We start from the raw sequence: 16529 nt of genomic DNA on the forward strand, positions 1-16529 counted from the left end.
AGTATTAATTGGTTAAATTGGGATAAGAAGACTGCTTGTAAGGATCAGGGTGGTCTTAATTTTCGTGACCTTGAAGGTTTTAACCTTGCCATGCTAGGTAAACAAGGATGGAAGCTCATTACAAACTCTTCCTCTCTCCTCACCAGAGTTCTCATAGTCCAAGTTTCACGTGGAGGAGTATATGGAGCACTATTCCGATGTTATCTCTTGGCTATAGGTGGAAAATTGGTAACGACAACGATATTAATGTCTGGAAAGACCCTTGGATCCGCACTCGTCAGAATTTGCGGCCTTTCACGATACCGGCAAGTAATCTTACCAACATGACTGTCTCCCAGCTTTTCAACCCAACAACCAACACTTGGAATCGAGACTTTATTGCTTCTATTATGAACACGCAAGATACATTAGATATTTGTAAGTTACCTTTGCACTCTCGAACTGATTCTGATACAATTATTTGGAATGCCTCTTCTAATGGCTCATACACAGTAAAATCTGCCTACAAGATGTGTTTGAATATTTCAGAGCAACGATCAAACTATCATGTCCCAGGCGATTGGAAGTTAATGTGGACACTGCATGTTCCGCCTAAAATCAAACATTTTTGTTTGAGATTGCTTCGTAATTGTTTACCTACACGGTCTAATTTGCAAGGTCGTGGAGTACCTTGTCAGTCAACTTGTGTGACATGCAATAATAACGACCTTGAAGATGAAATGCACCTATTTATGCATTGTAAGTTTGCTATTGATTGTTGGAAATCAACAAATCTTTGGGGTACGATAGCACCGTACATGACGTCCAACGACAGTTTTTCCTCTATTATCTTTGCCATACTTCGAGCGCTTGAGGCGGAAAATTGTGCAAGATTTGTAGCTATCTTATGGAGTATTTGGCGCGCGCGTAATGCTTGTTTATGGGAGCAAAAACCAGTCAATGCAAACACATCTTGTATCATAGCACTGGATATTGTTCGAGACTTCAAGTGGTGCAACCGTCCCAATGGTAATGTGCAGCCTGCTACTCCAGTATGGTCTAAACCGCCGACAGATTGGATAAAGTGTAACGTTGATTGTGCCCTTTTTGAAGCTGAAGGAAAATTTGGTGTTGGTATTTGTTTTCGAGACAGCCTTGGACAACTTATCCAAGCTCACTCAATGATTTTTCCCTCTATCCCAACTGCAGCTGAATGTGAAGCTACCGCCATACAACAAGCCCTCCAAATTTCTCTTGATCTTGGCCTCAATCAGGTAGTATTCGAAACAGATTGTCAGCTAGTTGTGAATGCAGTCCTTGGTAATAGCCCCTATGTGAATGAGTTAGGAATCTTACTCTCTAATTGCAGAACTTTACTTTTTTCTAATGCTAGTTATGCTCTAGCTTATGTTAGGAGACAAGCTAATAGAGCCGCTCATAATCTTGCTCGAGCGTCTATATTACATGCTAGTCCCACTACTTTCTATCATTCTCCATATTGTATTCACTCTATTATTTTGGATGAAATGAAATGAGTTAGCTTTCCTTCAAAAAAAAATAAAGTTACCATTTTAAATTTTCTAACATGTGCAAATTTGTACATGATAAAAAAACCTTTGATTTATAATACTTCAAGCAGTTATAATTCGTGTTAAAAATGATTTTCTTTTCGAAAAATATTATTTTTCTTAGGGATAGTATCGATTTTTATACTGCATTATTGCATATCATGTTTGATTTGAAACTAGAAAAATCTCCACTTCTTAAAATCCTTTCCTATGTTCTTCGAGGGTTGCTATGACAACTTGATGACCAAGACAGAACAATGTAGCAGGAGAATAACCTCTAATTTGTGCCCTATAAGTAATAATGATTAGCCAGAAACTATCATGCATGCAATATGTGACTATGATGTGGTCTCTCAACTCTGAACCAATGAGGTGCAAAAATACAACTGACCAAGTTTTTAGCTTGGGTCTCCATAAATGTCCCATCATGAATTTGGAATCATTGGATGTGGAATCAGGTAGCAATCTCTAGATTCAATTATTATTTGGAACGCTGGTTGCTAGGAAATGATATGAATCAATGAGTTTTAACGAGAAAAATTAATATTCTAGACAACTCTATGTCATACTATGTTTCTAGCTTATATAGCATGAACGGTGAGTTTGGAGAAATCATATGACACTGTCCGTGTTTAATGTTAACGAGTGTTTCTGATACACTCTTTAAAGTAATGCTTATATTTACGAACAACTTTTTGTAAAATGTGTGTTTTTTTAGCAATGTCAAATGTGTGCTTATATGATAGTAGAACATTACGACGACATTTGATCAATGTAACCGACCATATATAAAAATAGAGTGGTGAAAGGTTTAGAGATTCTTGTAGACATGACTTAACAATGTTGTTGCAAGGGACCAAGGAAAAACTCTATGATATGAGTTTGATCTTTTACTGCTCCTCATAATATTGAAATTTTTTGTGCTCTTTCTACAATGGAGCAAGTCTTTAAGATGAACCATCATCTTCTTCCTATTCTCTCTTCTTTGTTACTTGGAAAAAGGAAAAAGTTACATATAGATAGTTCGCATGAAAGTGATTAGTGTATGTCAGCATGCACAGGCATCTTATGTCAATTGGAATCCTCTCTGGTGCCAAAGCAGAGAGTATCATTTTGGAGATAGAAACTTTTTTCTTAAGATATGTATTTTATTCTCTACAAGGACACCCTCTATTGAAGTAATGCTAATGCTAACGTGGGGCATTATGGTCTTTAAGTTGATAAGTTGAACTATCTAAGCTAATATCCTTCATTTATTGCTATATTAATTGTGAGTGAGGAAGCTATGGATGTTTTTGTCCCTCCTACTCTCCTAGCATGCAATAATTTGAATAATGTTTTCTTCCATTTAAAACAAAATGAACTATGGTCCAACCAAAAAAACAAAGCAATTAATTATTGATATGTATCCGAAAGTCCCAACCACCAAATGATAGATTTCATTCAGATAAAAAAAGGTGGGGTAGGAGAAAATTGTAATTTACAAAATAAATATCTCTAAGAGGGAAATACTTCAGTGACTTAGAAATGATGCCATTGGTGCCATAGCAGAGATCCTGGCCGTTGATGTGTGTGGGTCCGCGGGGGATGTGTGTGTGATGTGTGTGTGTGGTGGAGATGGAATTGGATGGTGTCATTGGTGCCATTAATGGCACCAAAGTGGAACCCTCTCTAAGAGGGTATGAAGTAATTTTGTAGAATAGTACTATATAGTACTATTGGCACATGATACCCTTATGCTATGCCATTTTTCTTTGTTAGAAGAACTTTGAAAAACACATATTAACAATGTGTACTCCCTATGTCCCTATGTCCCTAAGTATAGAACTTTGTCTACTAAATCACAAGACATAAGAAAACTAGTAAGTAGCATTAAATTAGTTAACCATTGATATTGTTGCAAATTTATCCTTCAAGAAAGAGAATTGATTATTTTTACCACTAATTAAGGATATGCTAGTAACCAAATAATTAATCAAGTTTATAAAGTAAGATGTTATAGAAGATAGCCAATTAGATTGCGTGTGTTTGGTTGCGTGGTGAGAATAATTGATTTTGATAGAAATGATTCTTTAGAATTAATTTTGGTTAAAAGTAATTCCGACTAAAACTGATTTGAGTTTGGATACATTAATGTAAAAGTGAGTTGAACTATAGAATTGTGTGTGAAAATCAATTCTAGAATCAAAAGATGCAAATCCCAACTTCATGTAGAATCAATTCTAGTCGACAGCAACCAAACAAATTAGAATCAATAGATCTACACATCCAGAATCAATTCTAATTACTCTAGAAGTGGAACCAAAGTGAAGGATGCAAATTATAAAGTTAAACAAGTACCTAGTTACTTACACCACATTGATTTCTATATCCTAAGGATGGTGAATGAATGAAACAATATAAGATGTTGATGCAAAGTTTGAAACCTTACAACTACACTAGTTACAGTCAATTGGAAGTATTATGTTATAGAGAATTTTGATGTGGGGGAAGTGTCTCTCAGTCTCTCCCCACCTAATCTTAAAACAGTAGTAAATATATTGCAAAATATTCATTGCACATGTTTTCTGGCTGTTGGGTCCATGCATCACAACATAACAAGCACAAGCATCAGAAAGTTAATTTAAATCTGTCCTTGATTGATTGCTATTGCTACTACCACCCATTTAAAAAAGTAGACTGCATAAGCAACTTAATATGCTTTCCAGTCAAACATCTTAAGTGTGAAAATCTGAGACATGTTTTTTTAACTTTTCTTCATGTTGAAGAAACAAAGCATATTATAATAATAATAAAATATATTATCAAGACACCAAAAAAAATCCTAATGTGGTCCCCTACATAACACAATAAAGATCACACCTTTTGCTAAAGAAAATTCACCCCAGCCACACATAACATTTTGATCTTTAACTCTCTTGGCAGTATCCACCAGCAAGTCTCTTAATCAAATAATAACTTCACTCATCTGCCATGGATAATAAAGTATATAAATACATTAACGCAATAGAAAAAACGGACAGACGGACACAGAAGTACCCGTCTGGATGCTCGTAAAGTATAATAATATTAAATAACTTTATGGATAATAATGTTAATAATAAGAACAAAAAAACAAAAACATAGGAATGATAAATGATAATCAACCTGTTGGAACTCTGGAGTTGGAAGCAAGATCTAGCCAGGAATCTGTGTTCTTTGGTGTCCACTCACCAAAGAAATGATGAAGTGGTTTCTGAGTTGTCTCACTTTCTTTGTCCTTGTTTGTTGTTCTTGTTGACTTGATGTCAGTGCCTAAAACAAAACAGTGTTGTTCTTGTTGTCTTGAATTATCATCATTGATATTTTGAAACTGTGAGCTTGAGTAAGACTTAAAGGGATTCATTGATAGTTGTTGTTGATATGAATCATGATAGCAGCTCCTAGATGAACCTGTAGCTTCTGGAAAGAAAGTTCTCTCATCCACAGTACCATCCCTTATTCCTTGAACTTGCCTCCTTTATCAACAATCAAGTACAATAACACTTACACAACAAAATATCAAAAACTAGTAATTTTTTTTTATATATATGTATGTTTATTATGATTTTAAATTGTATTTAGAGGTCTCTATAACGGTATGACAACTGCAATTTCAACCGCATTTGATATAAATATAAAAGTTCGCAGTGTAACTGAGACAACAATTTAGAACCATGGTATATATATTTATTGGTTTTATACATACCTATAGTCCTTGTCATCATGAGAATAAGATGTTGAGTCCAAAAAGAGGTGATGAGTAGTAGCATCTTGAGTTTGGAAATCAGAATGATCAAGTGTTTTAGAAGAGGTAATTGATTGAGAGTAATAGTAAGGGTTTTGGTAGGATTGTGAAAAAGATTGTGACTGATCATGACAAGCCATGGAAGAAGTAGAGAAAGGGAAAGAAGAAGGTGAGTTTATGCTGCTGTTGTTGTTGTTCAAGGAGGTGTTTCTGTTGTAAGAAGATGCTGTGTTTGTGTTATTTGTTGGTGTTGTTGAAGAAGAAACTACTAGTTCCACAGGCTTTCTTGAACGGTTTCTACCTCTGTGCATGTGTCTTTCACAGTACTTTGAGTCTGGATATGCTTCCTTTGAGCATCTCCATTTCTTGCCATCTGTTCTTCTGCACCTCCCTGGCTCTGGGTCTACTTTTCTGCCAAATCCCATTTCAAAACATCCCCACCCAACTGCACCATTCACAGTTATGACAACAAATATAAAGTATACACATATATATATAATAATAACAAATATAAAGTATAGTATTTCCTTTTTCATAAAATATTAAAAAGAGTTATAACAATACTTACTTGGTGGATGAGGAAAGATTCTTGAAGATATTGAAGTGTCTAAACTTCTCTTAATAGAGTATATGAGATCTGGTGGAATAGGTGTTCCAGTAACCATGTATTTAAAAACTAGGGCTTGTTGTTCAAGTTCTTGCCATTGATTTGGTGTGAAAAGAGACCTATTTCTTGAACTTGCACTCATCATTTTTTGAGACACAAAAATAAGGATTTTCTTGATGGACTAATAGTTTTTCTTGAAGATGCTTTTATTTAAGAGGGTTAAGAGGGGTTGGAGATTATTGTACTGTGCATGGATGGATAATAGTTAATGAATATGAAAATTGTGTTCTGCCACCTCTTCACTAATTTTTGCGATGTGGTGGATGGGTGAGATAGTGAGTCTGAACTTATAATGACTGAACCTGTGATGCTTCTGTTTTTTTATCTGCACCTGCCTTTGTTGTTGTTGCTGCTGCCCTTGTCTCTGACATCTTTTACAGAAATTCATAAACTAATGTACAAAGAAAAAATTAAATTCAAATGCATGTTAGTCCATGCACCTTTGGTTTTGCTGTCTCCACATCATTCTTTGAAAACAGTGCCATCAGATTATGTCAAGTGTAAGCTGCTTAGCTACCTATACTTCCTATTTTATCATATATCATGATATAGCATCAATTTTTTTTTCCTTTCCTTTTTCTTTATAATTTTTATTATTATATAAAATTTAGATTAAGGGATAATATGGTGTTGTAAGAGTTGGTAAAATGATTCTTGCAAAAAAGAATATGATTTTGATTCCTGAAGTTCAACACTTGAGAGACAGTCCAACCTCGTATAAATAAGAAGAATGTTCTAATATCGACTTGTGAAATGGTTCTATAGCACGGATATCCTAATATCAACTTGTGAATTGGTTCTATACCACGACCAAAAGGTCTAAACCTTAAGTAAGATATTTTGGAACGTCTATTAAAGGTCAAAAAGTCCTTAATCTATTAGAAACGACAGAATTTTCGACTTAAGCCTGAGTCACACAGCGAATGCGAGCAAAAAGTTCAACCATATGTACCAATCGCAATCGGAGTCGGTGGTATCAATCTCTTTTGCAATCTTAGGATGTGGTAGCTTTTGAATATAAGAAAGTCTAGTACGTGTCATTTATAATCTTTTTTGGTTTAAGCATGCCTGGCATGATCTTATTCATAGATATGGGAGGTCATTGGCTAAAGCTGAATCTTCTTCTTTTTTTTTTTTTTTTAGGTACGGAATGATGTGTTTATCTTTTGTTACATTTTCTCACCATTAGGCATCTTACTTTCAAGGATAGAAATTGGGTTACAGTCAATTTTGGACTCTTATGTTTCATTGGGTACAGTCATGTCATGATAATCCTTTACATGTTTGGCTGTTAATATGATTTCTTCAACCACAAGATGAATACATCATCTTTTTGGGCCATAGGAATAACAGGTAAGTGTGTGTTTCACTTCTCCTTTTTTAAATATTAAAGTTATAGCTTGGTTACCAAAAATAGGCTATGGCCAAATCATTGTTTGAGGCTTTTCTAATACGGTATAAGATGAATTAAACATGATGTTATAAGTGCATGTCTGGATTATATTTTGTAAGTTTCTAAATTTCAGATTGAATAGAAATATCAAGTTTGATACTTTCTATCTCATATTTATTTGAAATATTTGTGTCTTAATATCAATACAATAATTGTTGAAATGTTTGGGAGAGCACCGTGAGCAACAACGAGCAAATGATTAAGGACTACCAAGAGTTCAAATACATTAAAGTTTTCAAATACAAGAATTCAACATCATGATCCACTCTCACTCCACAATTAAAGCAGACTTAGACTCTCATACCATTTGTTGAGGAGTTTGAGGGTGCACACCAAGAGCAATAGAACCAATGATCCAGGATCACAAGAGAGAAATAACTCATCTCTATCCATTTAATATATGAGTCACATCTCTTACACACACACACAACATTTAACTCATCCATATTAGATGTGGGACTAACCACTCACTTTTAAATCCAACAATCTTCTCTTACGTGCGGGTCTCCCACATTCTATACTTGTCATACATTATTTATTATCGACATAACACTATTTTTATGAGGACTTTCAATACAAGACTCCAACACTATGGTTCCACCCCGCTCTCCCATCAAGTTGAATCAAGGCTACCATATCTGTTTTTGGGGAGTCTAGAGGAGAGTTGAGAAAAACAACAAGTCAATGATCAAAGACCCATAAGAGACTTGATATGATATCCAAAATTTAATGCATTGAGTATATAAGTCACATCTTTTATAACGAACGATTAACTCAAGGATCAAAGATCCGTAAAAAACTGGACACCACATCTCTATCCAAAATGTAAAGTTTTATTATATAAGTCAGATCTCTTATATAACCAAAGCTTGCTCGTAACCACTCAACTTGAAGACAACAACTTTTATTACTTTTTTTTTTTTGAAATAAACAACTTTTATTACTTTTAAAAATTATGATTTGAAAACTACTGATATAAATACCTCTTTTCTTTTTACATACTACATTATATCTTCTTACTAGGAATACATGTTGTTCAATTTAGTCGTACAATCTTCATAAAACTCCTAATTTGTGGTAACTAATCATATCATATAAAAATACAAGATACATGACAAATTTGAATGTCAAACAAAATATTAATATGGCAGCAAAGTGAAAGGTCTTTATATTTATTTATTTTTGCTCCCTCACACACACAGTGTTTCAGAGTTATAAGCATTATTTATCATCATCATCATGATGTAACTTTTGAAGTTCACTGATGCTGGTTGGTACAGTGGAAGTAAAAGACTATCTAGCTGGTTCGTGCTTCTTGTTGTTTTGCAATTGAAAGCACTTGTCTTTCTTTTTTTCTTCCTACAGAAGGTGTCAGGAAAGTGCACTCTGAGGGTTAAAACTATTCACAGACACTGTTTCTCTGTCCCAAAACACATGCTTTATTTTATTTTTCATACACCTAACTGAACCTTTCATATTGATTAACCCAAAAATTTCCTCAATAACATTTTCCTTTCAGCTTTTTTCTTGGCTGATTCTGTGCTGTTACATTGCAGGCTTAAAAAGATCACCTGGGTGCCTTTTGTTTTTTTTCTTTGACTGGAATCATCAGAGACTATGCACAAGACTTCTCCACTTGTAACTATAATATAATATAATTTTTTTAGCATCATATACATTAATATATTAAACTAGTTTTGGATTTCTTGCACATTTTTCATTTGCTCATTATGATGCTTTTCTTTTGGCATCCAAAAATTTAAATTTTATCAAAGTCATGGTGACATATTGCGATTAATTATACTAAATTAACTACTAATTCAAACACACATTATTTTGATTAAAATTTAGTTGAATATACAATGATTTATTCTAATTTTATTTGTTGAAGAAAGTGATTTATGCTAGCTAGTTACTAACATTAAAGTAAGTTTGTATGATAAATTCAAAACTCAAAATCACACTTACAAGTTAACTTCAAGTTACACATAAATATAAGACAAACGAGCACTAAATTACACCACTAAGCTTTTTTATAGCAAAACCAGTTATTGTAAACAATGTGAGAGATAATTTTATGAAAAAATAAAATACTCAAATATTTTAAAGAGTGTGTTCGAAAATTAGCATCTCCACACTCCCACCATGAGTTAAAGTGTGTTTTTATTTTAATTTAATTATTTATTGAAACTTCATGCACTATAGTAAAGATATGTCATAGACTCCTCGTGAGCTTAGCTCAGTTGGTATGAATAATACATAATATATGCAAGGTCTGGGGTTCGAACCCCAACCACCAACAAAAAACCGACCACCAACAAAAAAGATATGTCATAGAAAGATGGGTAAATGTGTGGTGGGATCTAGTCTAAAGCAGCTCCAAATTAGGGCCAAATATATGAAAATCAGTGTTATTTGTCCTAATAAGCACTTTTAACTAATACAAAAACTAAATTTAAACGTTCCAATAACATTTGGGTAAGATGTAAGATGGTTTGAATCTTTCAAGTAAGAGGTTGAATAATGCTAGAGTAACTTTTTCAATACACTCAGTTGTTGGGTTATAATTCAGTGGAGTATAAATGTATGTTATAAAGGACATACGTGATTATGTGAGAGGCACAATGTATAACGTGTTAAATGTAAGGCTGTCAAAATTGGGATTTTGCTTCAGGTCGAAAGAGAAGATGACAATTGTAAAATCGCAACCAAAATTGAAGGATTTTATTCAACTATACTTTTGTAGAATTGATATAAGAAATTGTAAAATCGCAATCAAAATCGAAAGATTTTACCAAAAAAAAAACTAAATATATGTTATAAATGGTATATAGTCATAAATGACTTAGTTTATAAGAAATAGTAAAATCGCAATCAAAATCGATGGATTATGCCATTTTTAGGATTCTACTTTGGATTTTAGTCGTTGAAGGTGAAAAAAGTCACAAAATTCTAAATTTTAGGATTTAAGTCGGGATTTTGACAACAATGGTTAAATATATGTTAAAAAATATGTTACTAACACTCTTCCAAAAGTTTTAAAACTTATCTTCTTTAGATTACTAACACTTATAATATCGTGTCACCCAATATTATACTGGCAAAAGTTATTATGCATAAGGATTTCCTTATGCATGGTGCATAAGCAAATCAGAACCGTTAGATCAAGGACAGGTGTTATAATCTGGTGCTTCAGCTCAAACATATCACAACCGTCCGATATTGCACACGTGTTCTAATCTTGAGCTTCAGATGCCACAGTGTTTCGTCCCTAACAAGATCGCTTTTCTCACCGTTTCCGTCGCCGGCGCCGGTTCACGATCACGATTCTCACCGTTTCTTGCCGTTCCGACGTGATTCTTAGCCTTGCTCGCTTCTCCGACGTTATTTTCAGCCTTCTCTCCGACGTGATTCACCCTTGATTCGTGCGATTCAGAAATTCATCTTGATTCATCTTGATTCGTGTGATTCAGAAATTCATCGCCGGCACCTCGATTCTCACCGTTTCTCGCTGCTGCAACTTGATTCTTCTCCGACGTGATTCTCACATTTCTCTCCGACGTGTTTCTCACCTTCCTTCGACGTTATTCACTCCGACGTATTTCTCCGGCGAGTTATTCATTTATATGATTCAGTCTGTTAATTCGATGCAATCTGTGATATGAATCGTTGAAAATTATTGTTGATTATATAAAATTACTGTTGAATCATTGAATTGAAAATTGATGCTTTAAAATTGAAGTTAAGGATCATTGAATTGAAAACTGATGATATAAAAGTGATGCTATAAAACTGAAGTAAACTGAATCATTGCAAATTATTGTTGTAGTAAGAATTTTACTTGATTGAATCATTGCAATGATTGAATCATTGCAATATGTGATATTTTAGTTCAGTTGATTACATCAGTTGATTACATCAGTTAATTTGATTCAATCTGTGATGTTTTTAACTCAATGTGAATATTCAACTGTGATTTTTTAACTCAATGCTATAAAACTGATGATTGAATCATTTAAAATAACTGTTGGAGTATGAGTGTTAGGGATAATTTGATAGCAATTTAGCTTATTACTCACCAAAACCATTTCCACAGGCCAATGGTTTTGGATTACAACTCACCAAAACCATATCCACAGGCCAATGGTTTTAGCATAGTTTTTTAGAGTTTTTCAGTAGTTTCAATTTATCATATCTAATGGTTTTTTTGTTCTTAATAGTGTTTGTTGCTGTTTTCAATGGATTTGATATTAACTTCATCTGAGAGTGGACAATTGACGGTTGAAAATTCAGTTATTGATGCGGATAGTTCTCAATGTTACTCATTTAGTGATAAAGAATCATGGAAGTCTTTGGTCTTTAAATCTATAAAAGAGATTGAAGATTTTTATTTTAATTATGCATATAACACTGGATTCTCTGTTAGGAGTATGTTGAAGTCCAAGAACAATTCACAAAATAAGAAATCGGATAAGGTACATTATGTGCGTTATGTTTGTAACAAAGAAGGTTTCAAGAAGGGAAGTCTGCTTAATCCTAAAAACAGGCCAACATGTGACAGTCCAGTTCTTGTTGAGTATGAGAAAGCTAAAGAAAAACCAGAGGAAAGGGTTGGTTGTAAAGCTGGAATATATTTGAAGTTGGATGAAGCGTTGAATGTCTATAAGATATATAAGTGGGAAGTTGATCACTGTCATCCATTACATAAACCAGAGCATTTGTGCTACTTGAGATCATTTCGAGAAGTAAATGAAGTTCAAGGACAACTTGCTTTAATAAATTCTAAAGCTGGAATGTCGATGAGAACATCTTATGAAGTGATGGGTCAAGGAGTTGGAGGCACGGAGAATCTTCCTTTTCGATTTTCGGACTTAAAGAACTATCTAATGACAACTCGTCAAAAGGAGATGGTGGCTGGTGAAGCAACTGTTATTCAAGAATTCTTTAGAAATGAAGCTCTCTCGAAACCAGGTTTTTACTATGATATCCAAGTTGATGCTGCAGAAGACATAGCCAGTATTTTTTGGGCAGATGGAATTATGCAACAAGATTATGCTCTATTTGGTGATGTTGTCAGTTTTGATACAACTTACCGAACAAACAATAAATATCGGCCATTAGGTTAGTATTTTGTACTTCTCACAGTTTTTAATTCTTATATTCTTGAAATTTGAATGAATGTTCTGGTTTAGAATTGAAGGTTCTGGTATATGTGTGTTAATTTGGCTCTTGTGTGTGTTTAGAATTGAATGTTTATATTGATTGAAGGTTTAGAATTTAATGTTCTGGTTTATGGGTGATCCTATCTTGCCTTGGAATTTATGCTCTGTACAGCCATGGAAAGATCATATGTGTTTTTTTATCGATGATAAATAGCTCTGTCTGTGTTTGCGAGTTTAGACATCTCGCTTGAGAAGTTGTGCTATGTCCAGCTATGCAAAGATCATAGGTGTTTTTTTACAGTTGTTAAATAAATAGCTTTTTCTATTTACACAGCACAATGGTTTTATATTTTTTAAATATGTTGTATTTTGTTCTGATTTGGTTCATTTCAGCTGCCTTTCTTGGTTTTGACAATCATCGTAAGAGTGTGTTATTTGGTGCTGCGCTACTGTATGATGAGACATCAGCTACTTTTGATTGGTTGTTTACAACTTTTTTGAAGTGTATGTCCAATAAGAAACCTCAAACCATATACACAGACCAGGCTGGTGCGTTGTTGAAGTCAATTCCGAATGTTTTTCAAGGTGTTTTTCATGGTCTTTGCTCATGGCACATGGGAGAGAATGCAAAGAAAAATCTCGGCTCTCGTGCAAACAGTGCATTTTTCGATGAGTTAACTAATTTGGTTTCAAATGTCGAAGATGAATCAGATTTCGACTACAATTGGGATCAGATGATGAAAAACTGTTTTAATGGAAGGCCTACTTCGGACTTTAAGTGGCTTGTTCAAACTCATTCAAATCGTATGCATTGGTCTTCAGTTTGGGTGAGGTCACATTTTACAGCTGGTTTGAAAACGACACAGTTAAGTGAGTCTTTCAATGCTTTTCTTCGTGGATTTTTGCAGCCAGACCATTCACTTGTTCGATTCTTTAGTCATTTCAACATTATGGTTCAGAGAATGAGGGATAATCATGCTGAGTTGGACTTTAAGGCTGCAAACACTAGAACAAAAAATAATTATCCCAACAGTCAGCTTATGCGGTCCGTAGTAAACAAGTATACACCATCTTGCTTTTCATTTATTCACAGTCAGTATGACCTTTCCTTCAAATACTATTATGAGGAGGACACAACAAAAGGGTCAGAATTGAACAAGTTCTTCAAAGTTTTCACAATTGAGAAGGTTGATTATAATTACGATGATGTTGATAATGATAATGAGAGGGTTTCGAATGTTGATGTTTTGGATGCAGAATTTGAAGAAAACCTTTCCCCAAGGTTTGAAGATCATAATCGACTTGATGAAAGGGTTGTCACAGTCGACATTGGGAGCAAAAGTTTTACTTGTTCATGTCGTATGTTTGAGAACCGGGGTTTCTTATGTCGACATGTTTTCAAGATTTTGGAGGTCTTAGGTGGTCATGTGCAATATCATTTTTTGAAGACTATACCTGCACAATATGTTTTAAAGCGGTGGACTAGAGATGTGCGTCCGTCTGTCGATAAGCTGAAATCCACCATGAATGTTGGCACTAAAGACACCACTGAAGCGCAACGATATCAACAAATTTGTGCTGTTACAGTTCAGCTTTCTACACGTGTTTGCGCAGATGCGGAGGCATCTGAAATATTTCTCAACGGTGTTCTTGAGGCAGGGAAAAAGGCAGAGGAGTTTCTTATTTCTAAAGGTATTCATACAGATCGATCATCCGTTACGCCTTCTAAGTCTTCAAAAGCAGTTGCTGTCTGTGAACCATCTGTTGGGACTGCACCAAAGTTCAAAGAAAGACCAAATCCAATTAGGTCAAAGAAGCGACTTAAAAGTGATTATGAAAAAGCTAGAGCAAGACAGAAATTCCTTATAGCTCGGAAGAAGCAAAAGAAAGATGATGAGGCTTTAACAAATTAAGCGGGCACTGATTGTTTTTTATGTTATAAGTTAGGAAAGATGATGATGCTTTAACTAAAAAAGCGGTCACTTATGTTATATGTGATAAGTTTGTACTAGATTTCATATCAAATTCTTGATTGTTATGCATTGGTTTGAATATTATCTTCTGGAAACTATACATTTTCACATTTTTTGGTTTTAACGCATTTATTACTATATTTTGGTACAAAACCATTAGACTGTTAATTTGGTTTCATATAGTACACTTTCAAAACCATTAAACTATAATTATGGTTTAGTTAAGATTTTCAATTACTGAGTTAAGTGGATAAATTACTGAGTTTTGCAATTTGCTTCAATCTATTCAAGTGATAAAATTAATATTAAATGATGTCAATTCTGATGTAATGCGCGGTGACAATATTACTATGTTTTTGAAATTGAAACCACTCATTGAATTGAAAACTGATGCTATAAAACTGAAGTAAACTGAATCATTGCAAATTATTGTTGTAGTAAGAATTTTACTTGATTGAATCATTGCAATGATTGAATCATTGCAATATGTGATATTTTAGTTCAGTTGTTTACATCAGTTGATTACATCGGTTAATTTGATTCAATCTGTGATGTTTTTAACTCAATGTGAATATTCAACTGTGATTTTTTAACCTAATGATTGAATCATTTAAAATAACTGTTGGAGTATGAGTGTTAGGGATAATTTGATAGCAATTTAGCTTATTACTCACCAAAACCATTTCCACAGGCCAATGGTTTTGGAGTACAACTCACCAAAACCATATGCACAAGCCAATGGTTTTAGCATAGTTTTTCAGAGTTTTTCAGTAGTTTCAATTTATCATATCTAATGGTTTTTTTGTTCTTAATAGTGTTTGTTGCTGTTTTCAATGGATTTGATATCAAAGTCATAATAAAACAAGGCATTTTTAAACAATGTAGGCATTATTGGAAAAACATACTAATATTATAGTTCCAAACATTACAAACCATACTAACATTATAAATCCAAACATAACAAAATTAAAAATACTTATACAGAAATATTATGAAAACATAAATATGATTACTAATAAATACTAAGATTACTTTTTTCTTCATCCATAGAACGCCCTGATTTTTGTCCAGCAATCCAACACTTTCTCTCTCCATACCACAAGTTGATTGTACTTCTGCTCCCATTGCTCAACCGCATTCTGCAACGTTGTGTGTAATTCAGTTCCAGCCATAATCCTCCCTGCCAGCTGCGAGTGATGAACCCTTGATGCCTCAAATTCTGTCCCGATCAATATCCCTTTTTCTTTTTCTTCTGCAAGTGCCTTCTCCAATACTTCGATTCGAGTATCAGAGGCATGCTTTTGCAATGATAGTTCTGTCATTGCTTTTTCAGCAGCGACAAAATCATCATTGAGCACCTTCCATTGTCGTTCGAACACAGCAAGTTCCTGTCTTGCGATGTTTGCATTTAGGGTATCAGTTTCAATGATTGGTAAACCTGCAGCGAACATGTTTTGCAACTGAAGACATGAACAGACTAATCCTGAATGAACAGGATTGAGGAGGTGTCTTAGTGGACGGATTTGGCTTAAAAGTTGGGATAATTGGTTTCTAATATTGGCATCGGAATAGATTGCTTCAAATGTGTTGTTTACGATGATTTCTCTTACTTCATTTGCAAGATTTGTTGCCGTTGCGATGTCTCCGTTTACAGCAACTGGAGCGGAATTTGCAGTAGTGACGTCTGACATTTTTTGTTTTGGAAATGTAAGTGACACAAGACCTTATTATGGTACTAATTCTGAAACATTCTCTAAAGCAACCTCATTATATATAGTAATATGTTAATCCTTATGTTTCAACTTCCCATCCTAAGCAGTTTAATAACCATACTAGGCAGTTTCATTTAGTTTCAACTTCCCTACAAAACCATAGTTAACTCCTTTATTTAAATTAATTGCATTTTTCAACTGTCCATGACTCTGACTCTTCCATTCTAACCGTTATTATACCTTTTCCCG

General features: G+C 34.1%; 2 protein-coding genes and 1 long non-coding RNA gene across 4 annotated transcripts; 2 read left to right on the forward strand and 1 right to left on the reverse strand.

Annotated features, from left to right (window-relative positions):
• Positions 1–4165: 4165 nt before the first annotated feature.
• Positions 4166–6495, reverse strand: LOC146897213 (growth-regulating factor 5-like). 2 transcript variants are annotated; one of them, XM_085734392.1, is made up of 4 exons: positions 5882–6495; positions 5275–5758; positions 4695–5044; positions 4166–4515 (listed from the first exon to the last, which is right to left on the reverse strand). In XM_085734392.1, the coding sequence occupies exons 1-4, from the start codon at positions 6063–6065 to the stop codon at positions 4508–4510; spliced, it is 1026 nt and encodes a 341-aa protein (XP_085590518.1). In that variant the 5' UTR covers positions 6066–6495; the 3' UTR covers positions 4166–4507. The 2 variants fall into 2 exon arrangements, with proteins under 2 accessions (XP_085590518.1, XP_085590519.1); XM_085734393.1 differs by having other exon boundaries at positions 4695–5041; positions 5882–6476.
• Positions 6496–7194: 699 nt separating this feature from the next.
• Positions 7195–9135, forward strand: LOC146897214 (uncharacterized). The gene is made up of 2 exons (XR_015022278.1): positions 7195–7333; positions 8990–9135. It is a non-coding gene; the product is annotated as an uncharacterized LOC146897214 (long non-coding RNA).
• A 2387-nt stretch (positions 9136–11522) lies between these two features.
• Positions 11523–14568, forward strand: LOC146897215 (protein FAR1-RELATED SEQUENCE 5-like). Its single transcript, XM_085732655.1, has 2 exons — positions 11523–12554; positions 12989–14568. Exons 1-2 carry the CDS (start codon positions 11672–11674, stop codon positions 14506–14508), a joined length of 2403 nt encoding a protein of 800 aa, XP_085588781.1. The 5' UTR covers positions 11523–11671; the 3' UTR covers positions 14509–14568.
• Positions 14569–16529: the final 1961 nt, after the last annotated feature.

Source organism: Medicago sativa, chromosome 8, assembly GCF_051527215.1.
Source record: "Medicago sativa cultivar Bolivia chromosome 8, Bolivia_mono, whole genome shotgun sequence".
In the NCBI taxonomy this organism is placed as follows: domain Eukaryota; kingdom Viridiplantae; phylum Streptophyta; class Magnoliopsida; order Fabales; family Fabaceae; genus Medicago; species Medicago sativa.